Source organism: Conger conger, chromosome 9 (genome assembly GCF_963514075.1).
Source record: "Conger conger chromosome 9, fConCon1.1, whole genome shotgun sequence".
Lineage (NCBI taxonomy): Eukaryota > Metazoa > Chordata > Actinopteri > Anguilliformes > Congridae > Conger > Conger conger.
Genome location: NC_083768.1, coordinates 5,055,033 through 5,068,122, shown reverse-complemented (window position 1 = coordinate 5,068,122; position 13,090 = coordinate 5,055,033). Strand labels below are relative to the sequence as shown.

At 47.1% G+C, this 13,090-nt stretch overlaps 1 protein-coding gene across 2 annotated transcripts; it reads right to left on the bottom strand.

Moving 5' to 3' along the window:
- Positions 1-864: 864 nt before the first annotated feature.
- Positions 865-11,248, bottom strand: LOC133137118 (transcription elongation factor A protein 1-like). Of its 2 annotated transcripts, none has more exons than XM_061255171.1 (10): positions 11,047-11,248; positions 9,974-10,036; positions 9,760-9,865; positions 9,349-9,475; positions 3,883-4,007; positions 3,341-3,397; positions 2,861-3,015; positions 2,344-2,490; positions 1,773-1,844; positions 865-1,411 (listed from the first exon to the last, which is right to left on the bottom strand). In XM_061255171.1, exons 1-10 carry the CDS (start codon positions 11,116-11,118, stop codon positions 1,403-1,405), a joined length of 933 nt encoding a protein of 310 aa, XP_061111155.1. In that variant the 5' UTR covers positions 11,119-11,248; the 3' UTR covers positions 865-1,402. The 2 variants fall into 2 exon arrangements, with proteins under 2 accessions (XP_061111155.1, XP_061111154.1); XM_061255170.1 differs by having other exon boundaries at positions 3,883-4,019; positions 11,047-11,247.
- Positions 11,249-13,090: the final 1,842 nt, after the last annotated feature.

Genomic DNA, 13,090 nt, shown 5'->3' with positions numbered 1-13,090 from the left:
AGTTTACTTTAAAAATAAAATAAAAAAATATTTTGAATTAATGACATGTTAATGTTTACAGTATTGGGGATGGGGGGGGGGGGGGGGTAGATTACTTAATGTGGAAACTAACTGAAAAAGTGGGCATTTCAATATATTTAAAATATAATAAAGCACAATCATTCCCCTTGGTTGGTTTCATTATTTTGAGATATTTCATTTCAATGAGATCAATACGATCTGTTATTTGTTAAGGCTCTGTTCCAGTGTGTGGATGAGATGGTCTGGTATCTGTTAAAGCTCTGCTCCAGTGTGTGGATGGGCCCCATGGTCTGGTATCTGTTAGGCTCTGTTCCAGTGTGTGGATGGGCCCCATGGTCTGGTATCTGTTAAAGCTCTGCTCCAGTGTGTGGATGGGCCCCATGATCTGGTATCTGTTAAGGCTCTGTTCCAATGTGTGGATTTGAACTTTTTAACCTCGTACCATTTAGAAGAGAGGTTCACTTCTGTTCACCAAGATATTAATTGTAAAAGGTTTTTTTGACCAGGGGCGCAACTGGAACATGGCCTGTGCTGGCCACGTCTGTTGCCGTGAAACCAAGTAGAGCACAAGTCCTGACCCTTTACTGGACTTCACGACCACTTCTGCTCTTAAATATTTCATTAGCCCCCACCTCGCTGATCGAACTTTTTTTGGGTTGTTCCTGATGAGGAACTTCAGACTGCACCTGCGTCGCTGGTGAGAACACTGAGTGAATCCACCCTTTGCACAGCCGTTCAGAACAGCAAGACGGGGGACACAGAGAAGATGCACGGGTCACACTTTAACGCAGCGACTACTGTAGTTGTTGTAACCAATGACGGACAAATACATTAAGCATGAAATTAAGTTTTCATTCGTTAATGCATTTATTAAGTTTTCAGTAGTAGTTCGTTAACGACTACGTTAGTTCATGCCAATTCATGGAACCTTACTGCAAACTGTTACCAATGCACGTATATTTGGGTTTTCAGACTCAGTCAGTGGGTACTGGGGTCCCAATCCAAACAAATAAACATTTTGTCGATTTATTTTTTTTAATGAGATTTTTTTGTTTTTTTTAACTAAGGAACTTAATTACATTAAAATGGACATGAATGAACATACAACAAACTAGAACAATAAATCCTGACTGAAATCGAAAGTGAAACTAAATCTTACAGTAACATCACTGGCAGTCCTGTCATCTTTTTAAAAGCTATTAAAGTCTGGTCTAACGCGAGGTTAAGACGCAGAGGGTGGCCCTGGGGGGGGGCCGGGCCCCTGCTCTGCTGTAAAATGCTGGTGTGTTCTTCTGCGGCTTCATTGGGCGTGAAGTTCCTGTTCGTTTCATAACTCCAGGTACAAAAACGGCAACGCTGCCACCTCTGTGACCTGTGACCTTCAGCAGAACTGAAAGGCAGACACACAGACACACAGACACACAGACACACAGGAAACGTGGTTACGCTCAGCGCTCAGTCAGCGCGGTGAACACCAACCGTACCGAGGGTTCCTCTCAGATCAGATCAAAAACACTCCTTTTCACAGTCATTTCAAGGATGAACGTAGGATTGTCCAGCATTCATTTTCTTGGATAAATAAAGTGTGTTTAATCTCGTCTAAGCATGAATAGAGCTATGGATACTTCAACAAGACGGAGGAATATCTCAGACACTTCACTTTCACAGTATCTAGTGAGACATTTCTTGCAGAATATCAGACCCACGGTTTAACGGCATGAACAGACGTTGAAGACGGCGAGGGAACTCACCTTCCATCGGTTCCCGCAATCGTTACAAAACACAAACGTGGTCATTGGTTCATCAGCGCTGCGGGTCTGGACCTGGGGAGACCAGAACAGACCGGATCAGACCGGAACAAACCAGAACAGACCGGATCAGACCGGAACAAACCAGATAAGACCGGATCAGACCGGAACAAACCAGATCAGACCGGAACAACAGTGAATGAAGGGGAGAAGACAGGAGTAGCTTTGACTTCCTGCTTTCACTCAGAACATAATCAGTGTTTATGATGTGCATGTACACATTATGTTGTGAGTAAACGCGGGGCCTTAAGAATGATTCAGGTTCTCAGACGGGGAGCATGTGGGCACAACAGGGCTTTTCAATGTTGGTGCATGCTGGTGACAGCAGGGGGCAGTGTGGAGCACACAGTCAACGCCTGTGTGTCTGCGCATGACCGACAGGACCTATACCTGTGTGTGTGTGCGTGTGCGTGTGCGTGTGCGTGTGCGTGTGTGTGTGTGTGTGTGTGTGCGTGCGCGTGTGTGTGGGTGTGTGTGTGTGCGTGCGCGTGTGTGTGGGTGTGACTGAGCGTACCTGTGTGTAGGTGCACCTCTTCTTCTTGCACTTCCCGCAGGTGAACAGGTCGGTCTCGGTGCCACCAGTGCGGGCCATCTGGTGCTCCCGGATCGCCTCCTCCGTCAGACTCTTCCTGATCTCCTTCAGCTGGTCACTGGCCATCTCCTGCAGAGCCACAGCACCGCCATTTTACACTCAGGAGCCACAGCACTGCAAACACTAGACTGCTGTGTGCGGAAATCTCAGGAGATCCCCGTCTGCCACCAACAATCATTCCACAGTCACAAGTCACTTAGATCACATTTCTTCCCAATTCTGACAGTCTGCCCGAGAAACAGCCAAACCTCCTGACCACGTCTGCATGCTTTTTATCCACTTAGTTGCTGCCACATGATTGGCTGAATAAATATTTGCACTTACAATCTGCTCGTAAAAGTCAACCTAATAAAGTGCTCACTGAGTGACTCAAAAGTCAACACGCTCAGAGACTGCACACTGACCCCTGACCCCCTCACCCTGCCCTTTGACCCCTCACCTCCGCGGTCATACGGGCCATGCGGTTGGGCATGATGTTCCCGCACAGCACGTTCCGTCTCAGGTTGGGGTTCTTCCCGTCCTTCAGGTTGGCGATTCGACTCCGCACGCGGTTCTTGTACTTCACGTCTGTGTGTTTGAACTCCTGGAAGATCCGTGCGGGTCGGTCAAGGAAATTCGGCCTGCTCAGTTCACGGGGAGAATCATCGCGTGTTACACCTCAGAGCATGGGTTGAAATCGTACGCGTTCTCGATTCTAATGCCTTTTATATTGGCACAAACAAAATGATCCCAAAAGTTTAAACCCGGGACGACTGCTCCTCCTTGCAGGCTCAAACGCACCAGGCAAGATCAACAGAGCACAGAAAAGCATTTGGATCAGGGTGAAATGGTGAGTGGGAGGCGTTTGTGGACACAGCTACTGCTTAAACGCAGGGTTTAACTTTTAACCTTTAACCTTTTCAGGGTTAAATAAGGATATAGTCCTCGATCTGTGCTCCCAGTTCATCACAGTCTGCGCCGATGGTGATGTAGTCATCTGAGAGAGAGGGGGAGAGAGAGGAAGGGAGGGAGGGAGAGAGAGAGAGAGAAAGAGAGAGAGAGAGAGAGAGGGAGGGAGGGAGAGAGAGAGTTTACCATATTCACTGAAATGCAGTGAGACATATAATGCTGTTTTCTGGTCTATCATGGCACCATCGTCATGACAAGAATGTCTGTGCACCTTTACACATTGTCGAATAGGTGCATACGTATCTCAAAATTGCGGAACACGACACCATCCTGGTTACAGAGGGCAAGCCACCCTTCCCCGGGTCATAGGGGGTTACTATCAATCGCCATGGTGACGGAGAGGGAGATACCATTCGGTGTGATTACCGGAGGGGGGCTGAGCATAGAAAATGTGTATGGAGCTACCTGCAGTCATAGGTGGGTAATATCAATCTCCATGGTGACGGAGAGGGAGATACCATGCAGTGATTACAGGAGGGGGGGGGTGAGCATTGAGAATGCGCACGGATCTACCTCCGGCCTGCAGCGCAGCACACAGCAGCTCCCTGCACTTGGTCCGGACCGAGTCCGACGTGGACGGAGCCCGGGGGAAGGTGGTGATGAGACCGCTGGAGGAGACGTCCAGAGCCTCACCCCCCCTGCTTGAGTTACTGCAGGAGGAGGAGGAGGGAGAGGGGGAGGGGGAAGAGGGAGAGGAGGGAGAGGGAGAGGAAGAGGAGGAAGGGGAGGAGGAAGATGAGGAGGAGGGAGAGGAGGAGGAGATGGCGGCATGGTGAGATCATGGCCAAATCAGCGCACTCGCCCACTATCAAGTATAGTGGATGAGAAAGCTGAAAGACTTATTTCCAGTTTCACTGAGTGGATTCAGGAACATACTTTTCAGTAAGTCAACAACCTTTCTGGTCCCATGAATGACTCACAGCTCCACTTTAAAAGGGAGGTGCAGCTTCAGTGACATTCTCCTTCAATCGCAAAGCAAGCACAGCCGAGCAGGGCAGAACATCCAGTATAGTATAGAAGAGTCTTTACACACTGGCATCGCATACTAAGCAATACACACTAAACTGCAAAGCTTAGTAGACGGCACACATTCTGAGGATACAGCAGAGAGGGTGAAGGTTTCAGACAGAGAGAGGGTGAAGGTTTCAGACAGAGAGAGGGTGAAGGTTTCAGACAGAGAGAGGGTGAAGGTTTCAGACAGAGAGAGGGTGAAGGTTTCAGACAGAGAGGGTGAAGGTTTCAGACAGAGAGAGGGTGAAGGTTTCAGACAGAGAGAGGGTGAAGGATTCAGACAGAGAGAGGGTGAAGGATTCAGACAGAGAGGGTGAAGGTTTCAGACAGAGAGATGGTGAAGGTTTCAGACAGAGAGGGTGAAGGTTTCAGACAGAGAGAGGGTGAAGGTTTCAGACAGAGAGAGGGTGAAGGTTTCAGACAAAGAGAGGGTAAAGGTTTCAGACAGAGAGGGTGAAGGTTTCAGACAGAGAGGGTGAAGGTTTCAGACAGAGAGGGTGAAGGTTTCAGACAGAGAGAGGGTGAAGGTTTCAGACAGAGAGAGGGTGAAGGTTTCAGACAGAGAGGGTGAAGGTTTCAGACAGAGAGAGGGTGAAGGTTTCAGACAGAGAGGGTGAAGGTTTCAGACAGAGAGGGTGAAGGATTCAGACAGAGAGAGGGTGAAGGTTTCATACAGAGAGGGTGAAGGTTTCAGACAGAGAGAGGGTGAAGGTTTCAGACAGAGAGAGGGTGAAGGTTTCAGACAGAGAGAGGGTGAAGGTTTCAGACAGAGAGAGGCTAAAGGTTTCAGACAGAGAGAGGGTGAAGGTTTCAGACAGAGAGAGGGTGAAGGGTTCAGACAGAGAGAGGGTGAAGGGTTCAGACAGAGAGAGGGTGAAGGGTTCAGACAGAGAGAGGGTGAAGGGTTCAGACAGAGAGAGGGTGAAGGGTTCAGACAGAGAGAGAGTGAAGGTTTCAGACAGAGAGGGTGAAGGTTTCAGACAGAGAGAGGGTGAAGGTTTCAGACAGAGAGGGTGAAGGTTTCAGACAGAGAGGGTGAAGGATTCAGACAGAGAGTGTGAAGGATTCAGACAGAGAGGGTGAAGGATTCAGACAGAGAGGGTGAAGGATTCAGACAGAGAGAGGGTGAAGGTTTCATACAGAGAGGGTGAAGGTTTCAGACAGAGAGAGGGTGAAGGTTTCAGACAGAGAGAGGGTGAAGGTTTCAGACAGAGAGAGGGTGAAGGTTTCAGACAGAGAGGGTGAAGGTTTCAGACAGAGAGAGGGTGAAGGATTCAGACAGAGAGAGGGTGAAGGTTTCAGACAGAGAGATGGTGAAGGTTTCAGACAGAGAGGGTGAAGGGTTCAGACAGAGAGAGGGTGAAGGGTTCAGACAGAGAGAGGGTGAAGGGTTCAGACAGAGAGAGGGTGAAGGGTTCAGACAGAGAGATGGTGAAGGATTCAGACAGAGAGAGGGTGAAGGGTTCAGACAGAGAGAGGGTGAAGGTTTCAGACAGAGAGATGGTGAAGGTTTCAGACAGAGATGGTGAAGGTTTCAGACAGAGAGGGTGAAGGTTTCAGACAGAGAGAGGGTGAAGGTTTCAGACAGAGAGGGTGAAGGTTTCAGACAGAGAGAGGGTGAAGGTTTCAGACAGAGAGGGTGAAGGATTCAGACAGAGAAAGGGTGAAGGTTTCATACAGAGAGGGTGAAGGTTTCAGACAGAGAGAGGGTGAAGGTTTCAGACAGAGAGGGTGAAGGTTTCAGACAGAGAGAGGGTGAAGGTTTCAGACAGAGAGATGGTGAAGGTTTCAGACAGAGAGGGTGAAGGTTTCAGACAGAGAGGGTGAAGGTTTCAGACAGAGAGAGGGTGAAGGATTCAGACAGAGAGAGGGTGAAGGATTCAGACAGAGAGAGGGTGAAGGTTTCAGACAGAGAGATGGTGAAGGTTTCAGACAGAGAGAGGGTGAAGGTTTCAGACAGAGAGAGGGTGAAGGGTTCAGACAGAGAGAGGGTGAAGGGTTCAGACAGAGAGAGGGTGAAGGGTTCAGACAGAGAGAGGGTGAAGGGTTCAGACAGAGAGAGAGTGAAGGTTTCAGACAGAGAGGGTGAAGGTTTCAGACAGAGAGAGGGTGAAGGTTTCAGACAGAGAGGGTGAAGGTTTCAGACAGAGAGGGTGAAGGATTCAGACAGAGAGTGTGAAGGATTCAGACAGAGAGGGTGAAGGATTCAGACAGAGAGGGTGAAGGATTCAGACAGAGAGAGGGTGAAGGTTTCATACAGAGAGGGTGAAGGTTTCAGACAGAGAGAGGGTGAAGGTTTCAGACAGAGAGGGTGAAGGTTTCAGACAGAGAGAGGGTGAAGGTTTCAGACAGAGAGAGGGTGAAGGTTTCAGACAGAGAGAGGGTGAAGGTTTCAGACAGAGAGGGTGAAGGTTTCAGACAGAGAGAGGGTGAAGGATTCAGACAGAGAGAGGGTGAAGGTTTCAGACAGAGAGATGGTGAAGGTTTCAGACAGAGAGGGTGAAGGGTTCAGACAGAGAGAGGGTGAAGGGTTCAGACAGAGAGAGGGTGAAGGGTTCAGACAGAGAGAGGGTGAAGGTTTCAGACAGAGAGATGGTGAAGGTTTCAGACAGAGATGGTGAAGGTTTCAGACAGAGAGGGTGAAGGTTTCAGACAGAGAGAGGGTGAAGGTTGCAAGCAGAGAGAGGGTGAAGGTTTCAGACAGAGAGGGTGAAGGTTTCAGACAGAGAGAGGGTGAAGGTTTCAGACAGAGAGGGTGAAGGATTCAGACAGAGAAAGGGTGAAGGTTTCATACAGAGAGGGTGAAGGTTTCAGACAGAGAGAGGGTGAAGGGTTCAGACAGAGAGAGGGTGAAGGGTTCAGACAGAGAGAGGGTGAAGGGTTCAGACAGAGAGAGGGTGAAGGGTTCAGACAGAGAGAGAGTGAAGGTTTCAGACAGAGAGGGTGAAGGTTTCAGACAGAGAGAGGGTGAAGGTTTCAGACAGAGAGGGTGAAGGTTTCAGACAGAGAGGGTGAAGGTTTCAGACAGAGAGGGTGAAGGATTCAGACAGAGAGTGTGAAGGATTCAGACAGAGAGGGTGAAGGATTCAGACAGAGAGGGTGAAGGATTCAGACAGAGAGAGGGTGAAGGTTTCATACAGAGAGGGTGAAGGTTTCAGACAGAGAGAGGGTGAAGGTTTCAGACAGAGAGGGTGAAGGTTTCAGACAGAGAGAGGGTGAAGGTTTCAGACAGAGAGAGGGTGAAGGTTTCAGACAGAGAGAGGGTGAAGGTTTCAGACAGAGAGGGTGAAGGTTTCAGACAGAGAGAGGGTGAAGGATTCAGACAGAGAGAGGGTGAAGGTTTCAGACAGAGAGATGGTGAAGGTTTCAGACAGAGAGGGTGAAGGGTTCAGACAGAGAGAGGGTGAAGGGTTCAGACAGAGAGAGGGTGAAGGGTTCAGACAGAGAGAGGGTGAAGGTTTCAGACAGAGAGATGGTGAAGGATTCAGACAGAGAGAGGGTGAAGGGTTCAGACAGAGAGAGGGTGAAGGTTTCAGACAGAGAGATGGTGAAGGTTTCAGACAGAGATGGTGAAGGTTTCAGACAGAGAGGGTGAAGGTTTCAGACAGAGAGAGGGTGAAGGTTGCAAGCAGAGAGAGGGTGAAGGTTTCAGACAGAGAGGGTGAAGGTTTCAGACAGAGAGAGGGTGAAGGTTTCAGACAGAGAGGGTGAAGGATTCAGACAGAGAAAGGGTGAAGGTTTCATACAGAGAGGGTGAAGGTTTCAGACAGAGAGAGGGTGAAGGTTTCAGACAGAGAGGGTGAAGGTTTCAGACAGAGAGAGGGTGAAGGTTTCAGACAGAGAGATGGTGAAGGTTTCAGACAGAGAGGGTGAAGGTTTCAGACAGAGAGGGTGAAGGTTTCAGACAGAGAGAGGGTGAAGGATTCAGACAGAGAGAGGGTGAAGGATTCAGACAGAGAGAGGGTGAAGGTTTCAGACAGAGAGATGGTGAAGGTTTCAGACAGAGAGGGTGAAGGGTTCAGACAGAGAGAGGGTGAAGGGTTCAGACAGAGAGAGGGTGAAGGTTTCAGACAGAGAGATGGTGAAGGTTTCAGACAGAGAGATGGTGAAGGTTTCAGACAGAGATGGTGAAGGTTTCAGACAGAGAGGGTGAAGGTTTCAGACAGAGAGGGTGAAGGTTGCAAGCAGAGAGGGTGAAGGTTTCAGACAGAGAGGGTGAAGGTTTCAGACAGAGAGAGGGTGAAGGTTTCAGACAGAGAGAGGGTGAAGGTTTCAGACGGAGAGGGTGAAGGTTTCAGACAGAGAGAGGGTGAAGGTTTCAGACAGAGAGAGGGTGAAGGTTTCAGACAGAGAGAGGGTGAAGGTTTCAGACAGAGAGAGGGTGAAGGTTTCAGACAGAGAGATGGTGAAGGTTTCAGACAGAGAGGGTGAAGGTTGCAAGCAGAGAGAGGGTGAAGGTTTCAGACAGAGAGGGTGAAGGTTTCAGACAGAGAGAGGGTGAAGGTTTCAGACAGAGAGAGGGTGAAGGTTTCAGACAGAGAGAGGGTGAAGGTTTCAGACAGAGAGAGGGTGAAGGTTTCAGACAGAGAGAGGGTGAAGGGTTCAGACAGAGAGAGAGTGAAGGTTTCAGACAGAGAGGGTGAAGGTTTCAGACAGAGAGGGTGAAGGTTTCAGACAGAGGGTGAAGGTTTCAGTCAGAGAGAGGGTGAAGGATTCAGACAGAGAGGGTGAAGGGTTCAATCAGAGAGAGGGTGAAGGTTTCAGGCAGAGAGGGTGAAGGTTTCAGACAGAGAGAGGGTGAAGGATTCAGACAGAGAGAGGGTGAAGGTTTCAGACAGAGAGAGGGTGAAGGATTCAGACAGAGAGAGGGTGAAGGTTTCAGACAGAGAGAGGGTGAAGGTTTCAGACAGAGAGAGGGTGAAGGTTTCAGACAGAGAGGGTGAAGGCTTCTGATTGGGTTACGGTTACCTCTCCTCCTGAGGTTCAGGGCTGTCCTGGGAGGGCGTGGCTGTGAAATGGGCGGGGCTTGAAGACTGGCGCGAGGCCTCATCCTCCTTCTTCTCCTCTGAAAATTTCTCTCCTCCTGCAGGGGCGTCTGTCAATCAAACAGCAGTCCTCAAATATTAAGGGAAGGGTGGGCAAGGCGTCATGGACGTCAAGTCTGGTGCTACAAGTATTCTGTCTCTGGCTGATTTTAATCAATCAAAAAGAGTTTTGTCAAGGAAAACATCCTTTTGATTGAATGTAATGACACATTATCAAGCATACAAACATTACGACAAAAAACATATCCGGCAGTTTCTCCCCGCTTTCTGTTTTACTAAATCTAGCCCGTTGAACCGGTTTAAAAAAAATTAAAATCTTTTTTTAAGTTCTAACCCAAGAGCTTCTTCCACGACTTGATGAGAGCTTTCGCCAGTGCCGTGACCTCATCGTCCGTGCTCTGCTTGCGGATGGCATTCACGGACATCCCGATTCGGGTGGACTGCAAGGAGATGATAAACAGTTTTCTCAGTCACATCGCAGTGAAAGACATACATTAGCTAGTATGCTGAAAGTTAAGACATTAGTGTTTGTAGCTAGCTATCATCACCTGCAGAAGCTCCAACGTCATGGAAACGTTCTTCAGTTCCTTGAGAAGGTCCAACGCTCCCGACTGCAAGAAGTACTGGTGGTTAATTCAGCACATGTTCCTATAACCAGCTAACGTATGCACAACTGTAAACACCACTCGCTATATATCGGACCACTCAGCTTTCATCTTTTTTTCACTCAAGAGCACCGTGAAATTAGACGTTTAACGTTAACTAAGTACAACTGTCAACAGTCTATCGCCCTGCTGGGGAAAAAAACGGTTTTGAAACAGCTGGTTGCTGATCGACCAGTTAGACCAGCTCCATACTCAACAAGGTTTGACCAGCTCAAGCTATGTTTGAAACAGCTGGCTGCTGGTATTTCAAGCTGGATTTTACACCAGGGCGGTGAATAAACTAGCGAATGTTACTAGCAAGACTATCTAAAATGGCGCGTTCTGACAACACGGCTCTCGGTAAAGCAATGGGCTAACTTGCTTTAAGATTTTTGTCCTAACTTATGCAAGGGAATAGGATCCAACTAGGACCTTACTCTGTAATGGCTGTTATTAAATGTTAGCTAGCTAGCTATAGTTTTCGCAAACAAGCTAAAGTTAGCTAGCTAAGTCAGCTCCCCAATGCCGTAGTTAGATGCATCTTAAGGATACACTCCCTTCATAACGCTGGAGTATATTCTACTTTGCGCTAACATTAGCTAACTTGCTCTATTCTAAATCAGCGGGATCTTCTAGAAGTATACCGTTACAAGTAGTACGACGCGGGCACGCCAAGGCAAGCTCTCACCTCGCCATCATTAGCTTATTAGCTATCTAGCTAGCTAATTATATACTAGGATAAGACAATCCGCGACAAGATAACTTGGGCTTTATATTCCGTTAACTAAAAATACCAATACACATTATTAACGCCATCTCTACATATTTTATTTAGTTTGGCTAGATCCTGAAGTAACGTTCGTCAAGCTAAATTGACTTAGGCTAGCTAGATTGCTACTAGCCCGGCATCAAAAGGACAGTCAGGCGCAAATGATTACGTTTGCAAGTGGCTAGGCTAATGTCGAAAATGATGTTACCCCATTTTTTTTCTGCACCATCTTATCCATCTTCTTCGCTATCCTAATGACTTCATCTTCTTTTTTCCCCATCCTGATTTGTATTAACACGTAAAAACAATCCTTAAAAGTTGATTCAAAAACGAAAACGAACAGTGGGGGAAAAAAACACCTTTGTACGCCGGCTACGCAGGCGCAGCAAAACTAGGCAAGACTAGTCTACAAGGCGATCGTGATCATCGATTTACCAATCGAGCAAGAACGCATAGCATTTAGATCGATGTGGAAAAAAATACACATTAAATTGCATTACTGATTTATACATTTAAGTACGAATCCATTGGTGTCTGGTAGCTAGTGTCCGCCGATTTTTACTATATAAACAGAGCAAAGAAACCACTATCTTGATGAGTCAAGACTTACTTCCCTCTAGGGTCTTTCAGCGAACTTATCCCCGCTTATGGGTATGCACTTTGTTGTACGTCGCTCTGGATAAGAGCGTCTGCCAAATGGCAATAATGTAATGTAATATAAATAATATAGTTAATTAATATATTTATTGTCACTGCTTGAACACATGAAGGATCCTACTCATTCGATTTTGCCGCCACAGGACAAAGGTCACCAAGCCTGCTCCAGGTGTTCCTCCGGGAGGCTGTGGTCGAACGCAGCTGCACATTTGGTGGGTTTGAGTATTTCGTCAGAGCCAATAAGAGCCCTTCTCCTGCTGTGAATTAAACTCTCGCTGGAACCCCCATCCCACCCTGTCAGATAACGGCTAAACCTGATAATCCGTGTCACCCAGAGGCTGCTCAAATCTTATTACGGCAAGAAAATGAACGCCGCACGAGCCACCGACGGCCAAGTGGACATCCGTTTATGGGAAATAACGTGTGTAAGGTGTGGTGAACCGTACAAAGTTTCCTAATCACCTCCCCCAGAATATCCTTCATGTCTAGAGAAACAAAGCATTGAGCAGTCATTGGCAAAATAAAAGTTAAAATAATCTCAACCATATTCCTGTGGTGGTCCCGCGGCTGTTGTCTTGACCCCAGCCTGAATTTGAGTGTTTTTTGTTTTGTTTGTTTGTTTGTTTGTTTGTTTATTGAACAATCGTGTACAAACCATAGCAGGGCAAATTCGACTTATGTTTGTACTATGTTCACTTGATTGTAAACTTAAGTCAATACTAAAAAAAAAAAACAGCTAATCAAGTGCGCAGTAGATACACGTTTCTCTCTGCTGCTGCAGCGCGCTCACGTGCCCCAGCTTTTCCCCGGATCGCGCCGCTCGGTGGCGCGCTCATGCACTATTTTCTGCTTAAGGGCTGATTAATGGTGAGCAAAGATTACGCAAATTGGTGCTGATGCAGACAGTCCCAAAAATAACCACGGGAGCGCGCTGAGCGGCTTTCAGAAACAGGACTGCTGAACGTAGGCCGGCGGCGTGAACACATTTCCCACTTACTTCACCGAAAATGTGAAACCAGGTAAGATTTTCTACTATCAACGAAACAGAACTATACCTGCGTGGACCAGTTGAAGTCAAGGTTTATTATCGTTGTTTTGGATTCTGCTTTTGGTTTCATGTTTTAGAGACTACATAACAAAGTATGCTCTTGTCAACTGTTAAGCATCGGAATAAAACAAAATCGTGACAAAGCAATATTTTGGACACAAGTAAATGTATTCATTTATTTAGTTATATATTTATTATATATATTTCCTAATGGACAAAAGCAACAAGACAGATTTTGGTGGGTGCTAATATTGGACCTCATTGTGTACAGACTCTATATGCTCTGACATTACTTTTGCTTTAAAAAAGGACAAATACCTAATATTATTTTGGAAGTATACTAAAACAAAAAGAAAAGAAAAGAAATATGCACTACATTATCTCCAGAAAGAAAGCTCTAAATGTGACCTGAATCTACTCTCTCTCTCTCTCTCTCTCTCTCTCTCTCTCATCTCGGTTTCTCTCTGGCTCTCTCCATTCCAATTATGACTCATATTATGTTTGAATATGCAGGTTTATTCCAGAGTACCTCAATAGCTGCTTCTCA

Excerpts from the sequence above, each read along its gene's own strand:
- LOC133137118 (XM_061255170.1), bottom strand. The coding sequence starts at position 11,118 with ATGGGGAAAAAAGAAGATGAAGTCATTAGGATAGCGAAGAAGATGGAT. Across the intron at positions 9,476-9,759 it reads GTCGTGGAAGAAGCTCTTGG|ACGCCCCTGCAGGAGGAGAG; the intron begins GTTAGAACTTAA and ends TTTGATTGACAG. Across the intron at positions 4,020-9,348 it reads CCTGAACCTCAGGAGGAGAG|TAACTCAAGCAGGGGGGGTG; the intron begins GTAACCGTAACC and ends CTCCTCCTGCAG.